The sequence below is a fragment of the Bos mutus genome, chromosome 24, assembly GCF_027580195.1.
Source record: "Bos mutus isolate GX-2022 chromosome 24, NWIPB_WYAK_1.1, whole genome shotgun sequence".
NCBI lineage: Eukaryota > Metazoa > Chordata > Mammalia > Artiodactyla > Bovidae > Bos > Bos mutus.
The window spans coordinates 37,052,117-37,072,093 of record NC_091640.1 but is presented as its reverse complement, the minus strand read 5'-3'; the positions used below and the strand labels follow the sequence as shown (position 1 = coordinate 37,072,093).

At 36.9% G+C, this 19,977-nt stretch overlaps 1 protein-coding gene across 1 annotated transcript in view; it reads right to left on the bottom strand.

Annotated features, from left to right (window-relative positions):
- The window catches only part of SMCHD1 (structural maintenance of chromosomes flexible hinge domain containing 1), a 126,127-nt gene that overhangs the window by 91,848 nt on the left and 14,302 nt on the right, over positions 1–19,977 (bottom strand). The window contains exons 4-5 of the mRNA XM_070361992.1: positions 17,306–17,388; positions 16,534–16,664 (exon numbers count right to left, since the gene is read on the bottom strand). Coding sequence (XP_070218093.1) covers positions 16,534–16,664; positions 17,306–17,388 — 214 coding nt within the window. The remainder of the gene's footprint in view (positions 1–16,533; positions 16,665–17,305; positions 17,389–19,977) is intronic.

The window sequence follows — 19,977 nt, the reverse complement described above, 5'->3', positions numbered from 1 at the left end:
AATTTTTAAAATATATGTTAAAATTTTTTAATTCTTTGTTAGAAAAAATGTTGTATATAATTGGGGAATTCCAAGTCAGACTTGAAATACTGTACAACAGAAGTGTAACTCTGGGAACCTCCCTCGTGGTCCAGTGGTTGAGAGTCTACCTGCCAGTATGGGGGACACAGATCTGATCTGTAGTCCAGGAGGACTCCACACGCCAGAGGGCAACTAGGACTGTGTGCCACAACTACTGAAGCCCACAGGCCCTAGAACCTGTGCTCTCCAACCAAAGAAACCAATGCGAGCAGAAGCCCACACATCACAAGGAGAGTGGCCCCCACTTGCTGAAACTACAGAAAGCCCATGTGCAGCAACAAAGACAAGCATAGTCACAAAAATAAATACCCAGAAAAACATCTACTTCTGCTTTACTGATTCTACCGAAGCCTTTGACTGTGTGGATCACAACAAACTGTGGACAATTCTTAAAGAGATGGGAATACCAAACCACCTGACCTGCCTCCTGAGAAATCTGTATGCAGGTCAAGAAGCAACAGTTAGAACTGGACATGGAACAACAGACTGATTCCAAGTCAGGAAAGGAGTACATCAGGGTATATTGTCACCCTGCTTATTTAACTTATATGCAGAGTATATCATGATAAATCCTGGGCTGGATGAAGCACAAGCTGGAATGAAGATTACCAGGAGAAACATCAGTAACCTCAGATATGCAGAGGACACCACCCTTATGGCAGAAAGTGAAGAAGAACTAAAGAGTATCTTGACGAAAGTGAAAGAGAAGAGTGAAAAAGTTGGGTTAAAACTCAACATTCAGAAAACTAAGATCATGGCATCTGGTCTCATCACTTCATGGCAAATAGATGGGAAGCAATGGAAACAGTGAGACACTTTATTTTTGGGGGAGTTCCAAAATCACTGCAGATGATGACTGCAGCCATGAAATTAAAAGGCACTTGCTTCTTGGAAGAAAAGTTACGACCAACCTAGACAGCATATTAAAAATCAGAGACATTACTTTGCCAACAAAGGCCCGCCTAGTCAAAGCTATGGTTGTTCCAGTAGTCATGTATGGATGTGAGAGTCGGACTATAAGTAAAGAAAGCCGAGCACCAAAGAACTGATGCTTTTGAACTGTGGTGTTGGAGAAGACTCTTGAGAGTCCCTTGGACTGCAAGGAGATCCTACCAGTCCATCCTAAAGGAAATCAGTCCTGAATATTCATTGGAAGGACTGATGCTGAAGCTGAAAGTCCAATCCTTTGGCCACATGATGTGAAGAACTGACTCATTTGAAAAGACCCTCATGCTGGGAAAGATTGAAGGTGGAAGGAGAAGGGGATGACAGAGGATGAGATGGTTGGACGGCATCACCGACTCAAGGGACCTGAGTTTGAGCAAGCTCCGCGACTTGGTGATGGACAGGGAGGCCTGGCATGCTGCAGTCCATGGGGTCGCAAAGAGTCAGACATGACTGAGCAACTGAACTGAACTGAAAACTTTGGGAAGGAAATGATTAGAGATAAAGTACTCTAAATTCTTTAATATGGGAGAAGTGAGATACCTGAAGATAAATATGCATTTTTAAATTTCAAAGACAAGCAGGAAAGTAAACATATAAATTCTAAAATATTAAAAGAGAAAAAATGTAGAACAGTGTTTTCAAAAGCAACAACAAAAAGTTGCAACTACTTAAAAAAACAGAAATAATGGAATAAAAATATTTTAATTGGTATAAAGTTTTCACCTATGTATCAATTTTCAAAATAAAGACAACAATGACCAGGTCAAACAATATAATACTAGACCTACAAAACAAAGCACACAAACAATACCTCCGTTCACAAAATACAAAGCAACTGCCATACACAAACTCAATCTCCACATAACAAAACATAAACCTGCCCCCCCCCCGACAAAAAAACATGCGTATATACAAACACTCCACACAATATACAAATAAACCACACAACATGTATGCACATTTACAGTGCTCCAGCACACACACACAATGTATATAACACCAACAATAAATAGAACATCTTAAAGAGAGAAAATAGACACCATATATTCTGAGAAACAGAGATAAGAATGACAACAGACTTTTCATTGTAAAGTACGCAAGTCAGTAGAAAACGGGAACAGCATTTCTAATGTACTGAAATTTTTTAGAAAGCAAAAGTGAAACTTGCTCAGTCATGTCCCACTCTTTGCAACCCTATGAACTACACAGTTCATGGAATTCTCCAGGCCAAAATAGTGGAGTGAGTCGCCTTTCCCCTCTTTAGGGGATCTTCCCAACCCAGGGATCGAACCCAGGTCTCCCACATTGCAGGCAGATTCTTTACCAGAGTCAACCTAAAATTCTATACTCAACGAATATTTCTTTAAAAGGGGGAAAGAGTAAGGAGAGATCCAGACTTTATCAGATATTCAAAAGCTGAAAAATGTACTGACAGCAATCTTGAATTACAAAAACTGTTGAAAGACCTGCAGAAATGAAAATTATACTGTGAATTTAAACAAAGGAATGAAGACTACCAGAAATGGTAAATATGTGGGTAAACATAAACTGACTCAGGGACTCAAACTGATGCTTGTGTATGAATGTTTACAGCAATACTATTTACAATATGCAAAAAAAGGTGAAAACAAGACAACTGTCCTTTAACCTATGAATGGAAAAGACGTAGTATAGCTGCATAATTCAGCCGTAAAAAGAGATGAAGTTCTGATATAAGCTACAACACAGGTGAACCTTGAAAAAATTATGCTAAGTGAAATAAACCAAATAAAAAATGAAATAAACAAAATGATAAATATTGTATGATTCCTCTTAAATGAGGTACCAGGAACAGGCAAATTCACTGAGACAGAAAGTAGAACTGTGGTTATCAGCAGCTGGAGGGGTAGAGAATACAGAGTTACTACTTAATGGGTACAGAGTTTCAGTTTGGGGAACACAAAAATTTTGAAAATACATAATGGTTATGGTTGCAAAACACTGAATATAATTAATGTCAATGAATAACACACTTCAATGTAATGCTGTATTTTTACCACATTTTTAAGAAAATGACTGTTACATAGAAACAGAGCAGAAAGTGGTTGACAGAGACTGGGGAGTGTGGGAAATAGAGTACAAACTTTCAGCAATAAGATGAATAAGGCCTGAGGAGCTAATGTATACAACACCGTAAGTACAGCCAATAACACTGTATTGTGTAACTGAAATCTGCTAAGAGAGCAGAACTGTGATAAATTAAAGATGTATACTATGAATCCTAATTACCAGGTAAACAACAGAATAACAGCTAATTAAGGAAATAATGGAGACACACATACACATAAACCCAATTTGAAATAAGGCAGAAAAAAGGGAAATGGGGGGTGGGGAAGATAAATAACAAAGATAGTAACCAAGCATACTGATAATCATATTAAATGTAATTGGTCTAAAGAAAGTGAAAGTGAAAGTTGCTCAGTCGTGTCCACCTGTTTGCACCCTGTGGACTATAGAGTCCAAGGAATTCTCCAGGCCAGAATACTGGAATGGGTGGCCTTTCCCTTCTCCAGGGGATCTTCCCAACCCAGGGATCGAACCCAGGTCTCCTGCATTGCAGGCGGATTCTTTACCGGGCCACAAGGGACACCCAGTTGGTCTAAGCAGCTCCATTAAAGGGCAGAGATCATTAAATTTCAATATACAACTAAATGCTGCCTCAAAGCAATTCTTTAAATATAAAGAGACGGCAGACTAAAAGGTTGGAGAAAGAGTTATCAGTTTAGTACTAAGGAGAATGAACCTGTAGGAGATATATGAATATTAGACAAAGTTAATAAAACAGCTGGAGAAGGAAATAGCTACCCACTCCAGTATTCTGGCCTGGAGAATTCCAAGGACTGTATAGTCCATGGAGTCGTAAAGAGTCGGACACAACTGAGCAACTTTCACACACACACAGTAAGAGTAGCACCAGGAAATGAAGAACGAACAATGAAACAAATATGCAGGTAAATAAAACAGACTACTTTTCTCTGCTTGAGATTTTAAAATTACGTTAGACTACTGAAATAAAAGTAACACTGTATGATGTAGTTCTCAATGTGTGCAGCGGTAACACTTAAAACTAAATAATCAATGGGAGACAGTTAAAATACCTAAATAATTTGGTGAAATTTCTGTAATTCACTTTAAGTGGCAAATGTCCAGTATTCCCTGGAGCAATCATTAAAAAATAAAGGATATATTCAAAAACACTATAAAGAAAATGGTATAGTAAAATATGTTCAAGTAAACCACAAAAAGGCCCAGAAAAGACAAATGCAAAACAAAGGGAACAAACAGAAAAGTTAAAACAGGACATATCTAAGTCCTAATGTATCAATAATTACAGTAAATTGGCAGACTGAATTTAAAAATGACCCAACCATATTCTGTCTATAAAAAACTCATTACAAACAAACATAATGATACAGGTATTTTAAAAGAAAATAGATATGAAAAGATATACCAAACATGAACCAAAAGAAAGCTGGAATGGCTAAAGTAGCACATACACTTCAGAGCTAGAAATTACAGGGACAGAGCAGCATTATGGAGGAGGGGTATGGCAACCCACTCTAGTATTCCTGCCTGGAGAATCCCCACGGACAGAGGTGCCTGGTGGGCTACAGACCAGGGAGTCGCAAAGAGTAGGACACAACTGAGTGACTAAACACAGCATACAGCAGCATTATAAAATGATTACAGGGTCATTTCACAGAAAAGTTCTAACAATCCTAATTGTGCATACACAAAATAACACAAGTTAAAGATACACAGAGCAAAAACTCAGAAAACTGAAAAGAGAAGATCAACAAACCTGCAAATAAGTGGAGTTCTTCAATACCCCTAAGTCACTGCTACACAGAAAATCAACAAGGAGAAGAAAGAACTGAACAGTATCATTCACTGATGGACTCTGATTGAAACTGACACAACACTACTCCCAACAACAGCAAAATACACATTCTTTCCAGGGACACAGAAAATTCACCAAAATATAGATCATATCCTACATTATAAAACAAATCTCAACAAATTTAAAAGAATTGAAACAATATAGAGCATGTTTTCTGACTATAAGTCAAACTAGAAAGGCAAGAAAATCTATTGGGAACATTTGGAAATTGAACAACACATTCCAAAAAAGATTCATGGATAAAAAAAGGAAGCTGCAAGGAAAACAAAAGTTACACTAAAATCAATGAAAGTGAAATTAAAGCATGTTAAAATTTGTGGGATACAGTAAAAGTAGTCCTGAGACGAAAATTTATAACACAAAATACTCAACTTAGAAAAGTAAAAAAAAAAAAGAATAAAACTCTTTTAAGATTCTACATCAAGATACTACCAAAAAAAGCATGTAAACCCAAAGTAAGAAGGGCATATATGATGATAAAGAGCAAAAATCAGAGAATTTGAAAACAGAAAACGGAAAACAAACCAAACACTGGCTCTTACAACATTACCAATAACTATATGCCAATAAAATTGAAAATTTAATGAAACAGAGTAATTTCTAATAAAAACAGAATGCACCAACACTAAATCAATAGTGGAAAGCCAAAATATACTTACAACCCTATAAAGAAGTCAAAGCAATAGTTAAAAATTCCTCCCACAAAAAACATACCAGACCCAAATGGTTTCCCAAGTGAGTTTTATCAAACTTTTATTAAGTGGTTTAAGGTATAAATTATAATTTATCACTTTGGAAAATAATTCACCACTACTTTGTAAGTTGGAACATTCATTTTTATAACCTACAAATTCCCTCCTAGGTATTCACCTAAAAGCTTATGTAGATCTGGACCAGGAAACATACATAACAGAACACTCCACACACAGTGCACGCGTAAGATAATACTGCCAGCAACTGCTAAGAACTGGGGGAGAAAGTCAAATGCCTACGGACTGGAGACTGGATAAATAGAATGAGATTTCTTTTTGGTGTACACAAAAGACTACATGGTTATGAAAATGAATGAACTACAGACCCACACAAATAAGAAATCTTAGTAATCTAATACTCAATGAAAATTCAAGTCCCTTGTAGGTCAGCATACAGTATGATTATGTTTTGTATTATCAAAAACAAGCAAAATTAGATATACACATTTTATTAATAAAAAAGGAAACAAAAACAATGCAAAATATTTGTTAACTTTGGTGGGGGAATAGGTAGAATAAGTGAGGAGGACACAGAAGTCACAGGAAATATTCTACTTATCAGATTGGGGGCAAATTCTGGTTATTCAGCTTATTAAATTTTTCAATAAATAAACTTTAAAAGTGCATGTCTTGAACTGATAAATTATCATAAATCAAGAATTATAGCTAATTAAATTCTATGAACATAATGTCTATTAAAAAAACAGTTAAATAGGTTCAAAGACTTTAATTACTGTAACAATACTTCTAGCAAATAAGCTGTAAATACCCTCCCCTAAACATTCTCCTTAAAACACATAAGGGAAAGTATATCAAAAGTTTGGGCTGTGGCAACTCAGAGATAAAACAATACATACTTAATCTGATTCAAAACTAAGGAATTCTGTTCACTGATTAGGAATGGACATTCATAATGACCAGGCAGTAAGCTTCCTTTTCCATTCATGAAAGCCCAATCTAAGCAAAAACCCTATGATAACAAATAAGGCCCAAAATAGTAATTTCCAGTAAGTTTTAGACTTGTGTAAACACAAGTCCAGAAAATTCCTATGCCCACACTCAAGGGAAATATAAATCTCCCTTCATGAAGAGAAATACAAGCATAAATACAATTCAAGACCTTAAGAAACAATTTTGCATCACAGAAGTAGTAAAGTTGCCTCCTTCAAAATAAACTTATATCACAGTCTAAAAGAATCTCAGAAAATATCTCACTCTTATTCTTTTTTTTTTTTTAAATCATGTTTTCCTTTTAATAAGGCTTTTTACTCAAAAGTGTAGCTTTGAAAATCTCTAGCTTGTTGCGACAACCAGAGAAGCCGGAGCGGCCTCGCTTGAACACAGCCGGTGCCCTCACGGGTGCTCCGAGCCGGGGTGGAGGGCGAACGCACCGCTTCACAATCAGAGCCAACGCGGAAATTCAGGGGCAGGATACACATGTCCTACTTTGATTCCAGGAGGGAGGACAAGTTCTTAGCACAGTAAAACAAAACACAAAGTAAACAAATCTTTAGAAATCACTAGATATGTGTGTGTGTGTGTGTGTGTGTGTGACTCTTATTCTTGATTCAATGTAAGAGGACACATTATCTTTGTGAAACAAGTTATTTGTTAGAAAAGAGAAGCAAAATCTTTATGAAACCACATCATAAAAATTGTAGAAAGAAAGAAAAAGGAATAGAAGAGATCAAATTAGTAAAAAGAAACAAAACAATCCAAGTGATTGGCAGGAAATATGGTAAAGTGACTATATGTATGTACATTTATATCTATCTCAAATCTACCAGAAGGAAAAAAAAAAAATCAGATTCAATGAAGACATATTCATCTTCAACAAAAGTGACAAATGGCCACATATCCCTGAGCCTGTGAGACACAATGGAAATAACCAAATCAAAGTAGGGTGGCTACATGTTACATTCTCAGTCTCTAAATTCAAGTAAATACAAGTATCTACTTGAAAGATCATCTTCATTGCAGAAAAATACTGAAGACAAAGGAGCTTTTTCTTTAGGAAAAATCAGGGAAAATCCTGTCAGAAGTCCATTTCTACAACCTAATAATGGCATGGGAAGTGAGCCACGTGGCATGCTATTTTTTCCCAAAAATGGCTGACTGAGTTGAGAGAGTTTCAATTACTGAGCAAGTTGATGGTGCAGAAAGTAGCACTGATCCAACACATACCTGAATTATGGCCACCCAGTGACCTAACTAATGTCACCTTTCTTTCTTCCACAAAATAGATTAAATGAAAAAACAATAATACAACAATGTCCTTAGGTATCTAACTTAACTTATAAGGAAGGCAATGACTGTAACAGTGCCTCATTCATGAGCAAATTTCCTATATCCAGGTACTGTTCTATATCTTAGGGGTTTGGATTACACAAGTGTACTACACACTCATCAAAACCCAGTTAACTGAATGATCACTTCCAGAATGGCACATTAAGAACCTATGAAAATCCACTTTGTTAAAAGCAAAAACAATACCTGAAAAAATTGTCAAAATCAACTTTTTCAAAACTCCAAATATTTACGTCTTACCAATAATCCAAGGAGTGGTTATTTAAGACACATCGATGAGTCTTTGGTGAAAACTGCTAGCTCTGGTACGTGTTCACATACCCTATCCCATTCCCCTCTCACCAGCTCTAGAGAAGCCTTGAAAACCAACAGCCCTGCAGTCATGGTGAAAACTGACAGCCTAGGAGTTGCTGGAATAAGTTTGGAATTTCCCAGAAGTTCCTTCCCCATAGAACTGCCATTACTGGATCTGACAGTTCCCTAGAAACCTCCACTTGCAGGGTCTGTCTTTATTTGACCTAACTCAGAATTTGCTCAGTGTGAAATGCATTTTCCCTGGGTCATTTGTCAGAAACAATCAGTGGCAGATGTTTATCATCATAGCTGACTGAGGCAATGAAAACAGTTGGAAAAAAACACAGATCTGTCCCAAAACTTAGAAGGAAAAGCTGGAGAATGGGAGGTCAATAGTGGTTTTGAAAAGCTCCAACACATTCACGAGAATCAAGAAGATCACACTCCTGTTCAGGACTGTATTCATACTCAAGAAAGTACTGAAAAGGCCCTAATCTCTCATTTCTGGCTGACTTTGATATTCAGTGCAAGCAAGAGTTACAAGCTAAGGCAGAGCAGTCAACTTCCTGTAGGAACATTAAAAACATAGCCCATGTGCACACAGAACCCCTTGGCAAGAGCTGGAAGACTCAGTGGTTCCAGACACTTAAGAAAAATGTCTGATCATCAACTGACCATTAGATTAACTGAGCACAGACTTCAGAGGCAACACAATATAAAGAATACAGGTTTTACCGAATTAGTCTAGGGAAGTCACTACATAAACAACAAAAAGACAAAAGAACAATAAGTTGTGGGTATGTGTGCGAGTTAGTCGCTCAGTCCTGTCTGACTTTTTGCAACCCCACAGACTGTAGCCCGCCAGGCTTCTCTGTCCATGAGATTCTCCAGGCAAGAATACTGGAGAAGACTGCCATTCCCTTCTCCAGGGGATCTTCCTGATCCAGGAATTGAACCCAAGTCTCCCGCATTGCACGCAGATTCTTTATTGTTTGAGCTACAGAGAAGTTCTAATAAACCCTGGGAAGGGAGATTAATTTGATTTCCCGATCTGCCACACTACATTATTTAAAATGTCCTGTTCTAAACAGAAAGCTATGTGCCACACCAAGAAATATTAAAATCGGACCTAAACACAGGAAAAACAGCTCTCAGTAGAAACTGTCCCAGAGAAAGCCCAAGTCTTAATTAGACTTACCAGACTAAGATTTAAGTCAGCTATTTTATAACAAATGCTGGAGAGGATGTAGAGAAAAGGCAACCCTTCTACACTGGTGGTGGGAATGTCACTTAGTGCAGTCACTATGGAAAACATGATGGCACTTCCTCAAAAAACTAAAAACAGAGCTGACATATGATCTGGCAATCCTACTCCTGAGCATATATCTGGACAAAAATATACATGCACCCCTATGTTCACAGCAGCACTACTCAGAATAGTCAAGACATAGAAACAACCTAAATACCCACTGACAAAGGAATGGATGACAAAGGTATTGTACGTATATGCAACGGAATACTACTCAGACATAAAAAGAATGAAACAATGCCATTTGCAACAAGATGAATGAAACCTAGAGATTACCACACTAACTGAAGTCAGAAAAGAGAAAGACAAATACTATATGATATCACCGATATGCGGAATCTAAAATATGACACAAATGAACATTTATGAAACAGAACAGGCTCAAAGACATAGAGCACCGACTTGTAATTGCCAAGGGTGGACAGTGGGAGAGGGATGGAGCGGGAGTTTGCAGTTAGCAGATGCAAACCAGTATACGTAAGATGGATTAACAAGGTCCTACTGTATAGCACAAGGAACTATATTCAGTATTCTGTGATAAACCATAATGGAAAATAATTGTTTTTAAAAAGAATATATATATATATATATGTATGTATGTATAAATGAATCACTTTGCTGTACAGTAGAAATTAACACAGCATTGTAAATCAACTATATTTCAATTTTTAAAAATTTAAAAAATAAATCAGCTATTTTAAATACATTCAGTGAACTAATAAATTATTTCTAATGAAGTAAAAAAAGTAAGAAAACAGTATTTCACCAAATACAGACTATTAGTAGAAACAGAAACTACAAAGAACCAAATGAATTCTGGAATTAAAAAAAAAGAAAAACTCAAAAGAAATTTCAATAGGTGACTCATGAACACATAAGAATAGGCAGAAGAAAGAATCAGTGAACTTAAAGACAGGTTGACTGAAATTATTTAGTCTAAGAAATGAAACAAAGATGAACCACATAAGGACAGGAGAGGAAGAATATTTGAGTAATGGCCAAAAACTCCCCCAATTTGATGAAAATCTTCATCTAGACCTCCAAGAAGTTCAACAAACACCAAATATAATGAACTTAAAAACCAGACATACCACAATCAAAGTATCAAAAGCCAGAGGAAAAAAGAGAACTTTGAAAGTGAAAGAGAGAGGTGAATAATCACATACAAGGGATACTCAAGATTAAAAGCTGATTGCTCATCAGAAACTATGGAATCAGAAGACAGTAGGTTAACATATTCGAAGTATTGCCAGGAAAAGACTGTCAACCAAGAATTCTTTATTCAGGACAAGTAGCCTTCAAAACTGAAGGAGAAATTAAGATATTGACATATAAAATCTGAGGGAATATGTCATTAGCACATCTGCTATGAAACAGCTACTAAAGAAGAGTCTGCTGAACGAACTGAAAAGACTTCAGAAAGTAATCTGAATACAAGAAAAAATAAAGAATAAAGTAGAGGTAACTATATAAATAGAAAAGGACAGTGTATTTTTTACAACTCTCCACCAACCTGATTTAAAAAACAGCTGTTTAAAGCACTGACTATAAAACTGTATTGACAGGGTTATAATGTATAATGATGTCATTTATATGAAAATAATAATACAAAGGAGAGGGGAATGAAGTTATATAGAAACAAAGTTTTTGTGCATTATTGATATTAAACTGGCATTTATCCAAAGTGGACTGTTTAAAATGTTAACTGAAATCACTAAGAAACACAAGTGAAATATAGATTAACAACTATCCAAAGTATATCAGTGATTGTAATGAGAGGCAGAATTGACTATAAATGGGTACAGGGTTTCTTTTGGAGTAATGAAAACGTTCAGAATTAGTTGTGATGGCTGCACAACTTTGGTATTAATTATATGACCATAAAAATATGACCATTTAATGAAGATATACTTAAGACAGATGGGTAAAATTTCAAGGTAAATTTTACTTCAGAAGAAAAAATTAAATTCTACATAATGATATCAATACTTGACTCAGCAGGAGAAAAGTTTACTGGTATCTGTAATTTACTTTGAACTGAACCAAAAAATAAGTTGACCTGGACTTCCCTGGTTGTTAGTAGATGAGAATCCCTCTGCCAAAGAAGGGGACACAAGTATGATCGTTGCTCTGGGACGGTTCCACATGCTGTGGGGCAAATAAGCCCATAAGCCACAACTATGGGGCCATCTGCTACAACTACTGAGGCCCCCTCACTGCAACTACTGAAGTCTGTGTACCTAGAGCCAGTGCTCTGCAACAAGAGAAGCCACTGCTCTCACACCTAGAGAAAGCCCACACATTAGCAACAAAGAGCCAGCACCGTCAAAAATAATTTAGTAATTTTTTTAAAGTTTTAAAGTCTATCAGGTTTTTTTTTAATGACCTAAAGGTTAGCCAGCAAATCTGACAAACTCAGCGGTGGCCACAGGACTGGGAAAAGTCAGTTTTCATTCCAATCCCAAAGAAAGGTAATGCCAAAGAATGCTCAAACTACCACACAACTGCACTCATCTCACACACTAGCAAAGTAATCCTCAAAATTCTCCAAGCCAGGCTTCAGCAATACGTGAACTGTGAACTTCCAGATATTCAAGCTGGTTTTAGAAAAGGCAGAACAACCAGAGATCAAATTGCCAACATCCGCTGGATCATCGAAAAAGAAAGAGTTCCAGAAAAACATCTGTTTCTGCTTTACTGACTATGCCAAAGCCTTTGTGTGGATCACAATAAACTGTGGAAAATTCTGAAAGAGATGGGAATACGAGACCACCTGACCTGCCTCCTGAGAAATCTGTATGCAGGTCAAGAAGCAACAGTTAGAATTGGACATGGAACAGCAGACTCGTCCCAAATAGGAAAAGGAGTACGTCAAGGCTGTACATTGTCACCCTGCTTATTTAACTTCTATGTGGAGTATAGCATGATAAATGCTGGGCTGGAAGAAGCACAAGCTGGAATCAAGATTGCCGGGAGAAAGATCAACAACCTCAGATATGCAGATGACACCACCCTTATGGCAGAAAGTGAAGAGGAACTAAAGAGCCTCTTGATGAAAGTGCAAGAGAAGAGTGAAAGAGATGGCTTAAAGTGCAACATTCAGAAAACTAAGATCATGGCATCTGGTCTCATCACTTCATGGCAGATAGATGGGGAAGCAATGGAAACAGTGAGACACTTTATTTTTGGGGGCTCCAAAATTACTGCAGATGGTGACTGCAGCCATGAAATTAGAAGACACTTGCTCCTTGGAAGAAAAGCTATGACCAACCTAGACAGCATATTAAAAAGCAGAGACATTACTTTGCCAACAAAGGCCAGTCTAGTCAAAGCTATGGATCTTCCAATAGTTGCGTGTGGATGTGAAAGTTGGACTATAAAGAAAGCTGAGTGCCAAAGAATTGATGCATTTGAACTGTGGTGTTGGAAAAGACTCTTGAGAGTCCCTTGGACAGCAAGGAGATCCAACCAGTCCATCCTAAAGGAAAGCAGTCCTGAATATTCATTGGAAGTACTGATGCTGAAGCTGAAACTTCAATACTTTGGCCACCTGATGCAAAGAACTGACTCACTGGAAAAGACCCTGATGCTGGGAAAGACTGAAGGCGGGAGGAGAAGGGGATAACAGAGGATGAGATGGTTGGATGGTATCACTGACTCAATGGACATGAGTTTGAGCAAGCTCCAGGAGTTGATCATGGGGACAGTGCGGCCTGGCGTGCTGCACTCCATGGGCTCACAGAGTCAGACACAACTGAGAGACTGAACTAAACTGAAAGGTTAGTGGAATAAAAAGAGATGTGGTAAAGCTTAGTATGAATATGTTGTGTATTGACTACAGAATTTCAACTTTTCTGTATGTTTGAAAATATTTATAAAATGTTGAGGGAACGAATAGTGTTCAGGAAACACTCAGATCCAGAGGGTAGACTGTTCTACAACTAGCCTGAACTCTATTTAAAAAAAAAAAAAAAAAAAAAAGACTTCATGAAAGACAAATATGGGGAATTATAGAATAAAGGAGACATGAAAGACATGGCAAAGGGAAATCTGAATATGGACATTATAATTAGCTATTTTGAATCACTGAAAAATGTGTTGAGTGTAATAATGAAATTATGGCTATTTATGAGAACATAACTGTGAAGGAAATACATGGTACAGTACTAAGCAGTAAAATATCATCGAGTTTACAACTTACAAATGATTTAGAAAGAGAAACTGTGTGTTCTGTGTACATGCATGTGTACACCCATACATACATAAACAGAAGATTACAAATGTGGCAAAATGTTAACATAAATCTAGGTGAAGGATACAGGAGTAGTACAACTGATTTTCTGACTTATTGCTGGCTTTTTATTTGACATGTTTTTATTTGATATGTTTTTACAACATATTTATTAATCTGAAATTTTTCAAAATAAAAGAGAGGAAAGGGTTGTACCAAAGTGAATGAGACTTATAAAGAATATTGTCAAAATAGAACTCTCAACTCATCCCCCCCTACTGTCCTCTTCAAAATGCTCTAAGTACATTGGTCTTCTTTTTGTCTCTCAAATGAAACAAGGTGATCACAGTTTCAGGGTCTTTGTCTTTGCTGATGTCCTTCTACTTGGAATGCTCTTCCCCTAGATTTTCACTTTGGGTGTTTCTTTTCTAATCATTCCAGCCTCAAGTGAAATGTAACCTGAAAGAGGTCACTTCTCCTTATCACTTCACCTAAAGAAGACAGCCATCAGGCTCTAACATGTTACTTGATATTTTCTTATCGATAACTGAAGGGCTTATATATTTTTTGGTTTACTTTAGGCTTTTCCTCTACTACAACATAAACTATAGTCAAGACAGTCAGCTGCTTTGTATTTTTAGGCTATCCTTCCTTTTCTTCCATAGCCTATTCCCTATATACGAACATCCTTATATCCAGTAAAAAAAAAAAAAAAACACACACACAACTTAACTGGAAGCAGTAAAACAACTGATCATTTTTTTCTATAGGAGTAGAAGTTAGAGAAGAGCAGGGGAGGAGGGTTACAACTCACACTAACAGAAACTGGACTGAGTTAAGGGACTGATGGTACTAGATTCAAATACAGTATGAGTACATGACAGCTGTAACAACAATTGTGTTTCTGGATGCAATATCCATAAAGCTAGGATCAGACCCAGCAACAGGTAGATTTCTTCCAAAAATTAAAATTTCCCTAATATTTGAATTAGGTTTAAAAGTTTGTGCTGTGCTAAAATCTAAAGAAATTTTAACAAACTGTAGGCTCCACTTCTTTCAACTCTTCCACTTGATTTAACTAACATTTTTCTGACCCTTTGCCCCAATCTGCCATCTGTCCTCCTTTCATTTCTACCGAATATTTCTATCTTATGCTAAATTCTATCTTTAGACTACAAAAGATCACTGTCTTCTTTATGGCTATTTTATAAATCCTTGAAGTGGCATGTACTCATGAAAATGGTGAAGAACAACAGTTGCAGAAAAATCTGAGGCCAAGAATGAGAAGGAATAGCTACCATGCTGCTGCTAAGTTACTTCAGTTGTGTCTGACTCTGTACGACCCCATAGATGGCAGCCCACCAGGCTCCCCCGTCCCTGGGATTCTCCAGGCAAGAATACTGGAGTGGGTTGCCATTTCCTTCTCCAATGCATGAAAGTAAAAAGTGAAAGTGAAGTTGCTCAGTAGTGTCCGACTCCTAGCGACCCCATGGACTGCAGCCTACAAGGCTCCTCTGTCCATGGGATTTTCCAGGCAAGAGTACTAGAGTGGGTTGCCATTGCCTTCTCCGAATAGCTACCATGATAGCTTGTATTTACTGACTGCTTATCATTATTTGCCAGGCTCTGAGGATTTTACATGCACTAACTCATTTGGTTTTCACAAAACCTTAGGCGGTATTATCCCCATTTTACAGATACATAAACTGAGATAGAAGTAAAGTACCTTGACCAGTGTCATACAACTAATAAAGCTAGAATTCAGACGAGGCCAAATGATCCCAGAGCCCTTGCTTTTTACTTACTGCCTCTCATCATGGCACTGGAAGGCTTTACAAAGTTGATGAAAATTCTGAGTGCTGAAATCTCAGAAATGAGAAGGCAAATGCATTAACTATATTAATTTTACACATTATTGAGACAGATCCTTAAACTTGGGTGACTTTCCTTGACACAACTAAGAGCAAAGGAAATAGGACATGAATAAATACTAACTTCTTAATAAGAATGTTAACAGATTCTCCCCAAGTGTGTTTCCTAAATTATAAAACATAGCTTATACATCAATCCCACAGTGAGTCATGCCTCTAAGTAGAATTCAACTATCTCAAGGAGCTAAATCTTTATATCCCTGACAGCTTTGAGTATACATTGTTTCCTTTATGACATTCTCATTCAGGATATTTTCTACAAACATATTCCCATACAAAACTCTTGACTAGACTCTACTCCCTAACAGCTGTGAACATTTTGTAAAGCAGAGCCCTGAAAGAGCCACAGTAAGCTCCAGAGAACTACATGTGGTTCCCTTGGACATTTTGCACGAGGTATCAGGTGATTTCTAAAGCCCACTTAAAAAACATTCTACTGCTCTAGACACTATACAGCTTTCTTCAAACTTAAGTTATTAAGAAAAGGGGGAAAACTCCACAGTAGGCAACATATCAACATAACTCCTACACACTTCAGGAAATGCAGAAAAAATCATTCAATGGAGGGTACAATATGATTTATGCAGTTTTGACTTTTTAAGTATTGACCTTAAAAACTATTTTACTATAAAACTCTAAATAAATATGCTGACAATGTATATAACTAAAGAAATAGAAGAGTTCTTCTCCTTATTAAAATACCCAGCTGCCCATAAAAAAAGTGAGTAAGGTTCTCTAACCTTTCAAAGTCACCTTGCCTTGTAAATTTTGACAACCTATACACGGCCCAGTTGTTAAGCTGTTTAGAGGTCATTCCTCTTCCATTATCTATCACTGCAACGGCAGGTTTTCCTTGTGTTTCATCAAAATGCTATGAAATAAGTTCAAAAAGACAGGAAAAGTTGTATCAATATTAAAAACATGAAAAGTTCAATATAAAAAATGTGATTCATTGGGCTCACTCATACATTGCTGGAGAAGTGTATATTAATATAATTTTCTAAAAGGCACTCCAGCTGTATGAATCAAAGGCCTTAGAATTCTTCATGTCCTTTAACCTAGAAATTCCATTTTTCAGAATGTAGCTTGAGGACTAATCAGAGATGTGTACAAAGATCTATAAGGGTGTTCCTGCTACCAGCACTGCTTACAATGGCAAAAACAAAGGGAAACAAATCTAAATGTTCAACAGCCACAGACTGATTACATAATTTATATTAGTCAATAAATCAAATTGCATCAGTGGTGTATTACATTGCAGAATAGCCATAATATGGCAATGTTTACAATCTACTTCTAAGGGAAAATAGAAGATCACAAACAAAATGTACACTATAATCACACATACATGTATACATATATCCATAGGAAAAGGGCAAGTGAAAAAATTTTAATGAAGAGACATCAGACAATTATTTCTACTTTTAGTTTATATTTTAATTTTTTTCCAATAAACCTGCAGTACTTCCATAAAAACACAAGTTAATTTGATTTAGAGTATTATTCTCTTACCAATTTGATCTGTATTCTTCTAACACCATTGTTACGAGAAGTAGCAGACAATGAATTGTCAATTAATTCTGCAAGAGCAAATGCTGGAAGAGAGTGAGAAAACATTACTGCTTAAGTTCTCCCTCCTAAATACTTCATATAAAAGTTCAAAGTAGAAGGAATTCTGAAGTACCTTAAGCCATCACTTTTATTTTCCAAAGAGCTAAAATTAAAGTATTATCCTGATCCTAATGACACAAACATAGTAAGGCATCATCAATCACCACCAGCATAAAAAAGCAGTTACCAACCAGTACTTGTATGGCACTACACAGCATGAGTGAGCCAGCCATGATTCCTGGCTTCAAGGAGTTTATAATCTAAAGACAGACATACACACATGAGAGACAAACAGAAGACCATAACCATAAAATCAAATAGTAGTCTGTGGTACATACTTACATCATGCACAAGTCAAACTAAGCACATTTAGGGATATGGGACAAATATAAAAGTGTCTATTAAGGGCTGATTTAAATATAGGTATCTTGCAACACCAACTTGTGAAATGGCAGAATGTATCTGCTTAACTGACACAAAACTGCTCTTAATTTCCTACTATACAACCAGCCTGACCTTCAGTTTATCAGTGGCTCAGCACTATTTCTAACATTCTCCTTTCGGCAGGGTCAGTATCCAAACTACTTCCCACTTTTATCTCCTTAATTAAAAGGGTGAGCATACTAAATTAATGTCTCTTTCACTTAAGCATAACTTAGGCTGTAATTAACCCACAAAGTAGCATTCCAGCAAGCACTTCCAAACGCTAAACATGTAGGGGATGGCTCCGTTTATAAACTAGCTGGAAAGTAGTCATCACAAATCAGGTATGTATACAGATCTAGTGAAGGGTATTAACTAGAAAATGGAAAAGTAGGGACACTGTAGGAAATGGGAAGAAAAAGAGTTAAGGGAAATTTCAAAGGAAAACATGAGTAGAATTTAGTATCTGATTAGATATAAAAGGAGAAAGAAAAAGAAATCCAAGGTGGCTTTGAGTGCTTGTTCTAGAAGACTGGAAAAACGGTCCTCTTTTTCCGTAAAGGGAAAATTCAGACGAAGGACAGAAAAATTCAGTTTTAGGTGTGATGCCCGACCACTGTATCAAGCTCAATAATGAGTAGAGGTGATGTACAGGGAGCTTGAACAGACCACACTTTATAGAGAGTAAAACTGTGGCTATCTTAGTTACTTCTGCAAAATAAGGTCATTACCTTCATGTTAGCTAACACACAGGATTAAGGATCAAATGAGAAAATGCTCACAAAGTGCTTGACACAGTGCCTGGCTCTGCAGCTGAGAGCAGTAACAACAGCAGTCAAGGTAAGGATGTACAAGAAGAATTAGTCCCGAGAATATTCAGTCATTTGTAACAATTAAAAAAAAAAAACCTGAAATAACCTGAATGTCTAGTAACAGCAGTGTGTGTGTGGGTGTCTGTGCGCTAAGTTGCTTCAGTCATGGAAGACACTTTGAGATCCCATAGACTATAAACCGCCAGGTTCCTCTGTCCCTAGGACTCTCCAGGCAAGAATACTGGAGTGGGTTGCCGTACCAGAGGATCCTCCCGACCCAGTGACTGAACCCATGTCTCTTACATCTCCTGCACCAGCAAGCAGGTTCTTTACCACTAGCGCCACGTGGGTCTCCTGCATTGCAGGCAGATTCTTTACCTTCTGAGCCATCAGGGAAGTCCCAACAACAATAGTATATAGTGTTCAAATAAATTATGTTATCTAAATACTGTGTAAGCCCTAAAATAAATATATATTGACATACATATTAAAGATGTTCATTACATCTTAAATTAAAAGGTTGGTTAAAAAAGAATGCATCAGGAATTCCCTGGCAATCCAGTAGTTTGGACTCTGGGCTTTCACTGTCAAGGGCCTGAGTTCAATCCCTGGTTGGGGAACTAAGATCCTGTAAGCTACGTGGCACAACAAAAGGAAAAAAAAAAAGTATGCACCATATAATACCAAAAAAAAAAAAAAAAAAATGTATATATATATATATATATATATATATATATATAAAAAAGGTCAGAAATGATAAACACCAAAGTGTTGGTGGTGGTTACATCTGGGTGGCAGAGATGGGAATATTCTCTGTGTTGTTTTTGTTTATCTATGTTTTCTAATTTTCTACCAACTCTAATGCATATACAATGAAAAAAATATTTAGTAAGAAAGTTTACAGGGGACCTCCCTGGTGGTTCAGTGGTTGAGAATCCATCTGCTAACACAGGGGACACAGATTTGATCCCTAGTCTGGGAAGATAGCATGTGCTTCAAGGCAACTAAGCCCATGTGCCATAATGAAGATCCAGCGCAGCCAAAAACAAATAAATTTTTTTAAAAAGAAAGAAAATTTATAGGGAGCTCCCTGGTAACCTAGTGGCTAGGATTCCAGGCTTTCACTGTCAAGGCCCGGGTTCAATCCCTGGTCAGAGAAGTGAGATCCCACAAACCATATGTTCAAAAAAGAAAGAAAGAAAGCTTATAATGAATACCTGAACACTTTCGCAGAATCCAGATGGAAGAGATTCTCTAAATCAAAATAATCTAAGGTAGGATAAAAACTGTCTAATAGTAAAGGTGGGAGGGAATTATAAAGAAACAATAAGGAACACA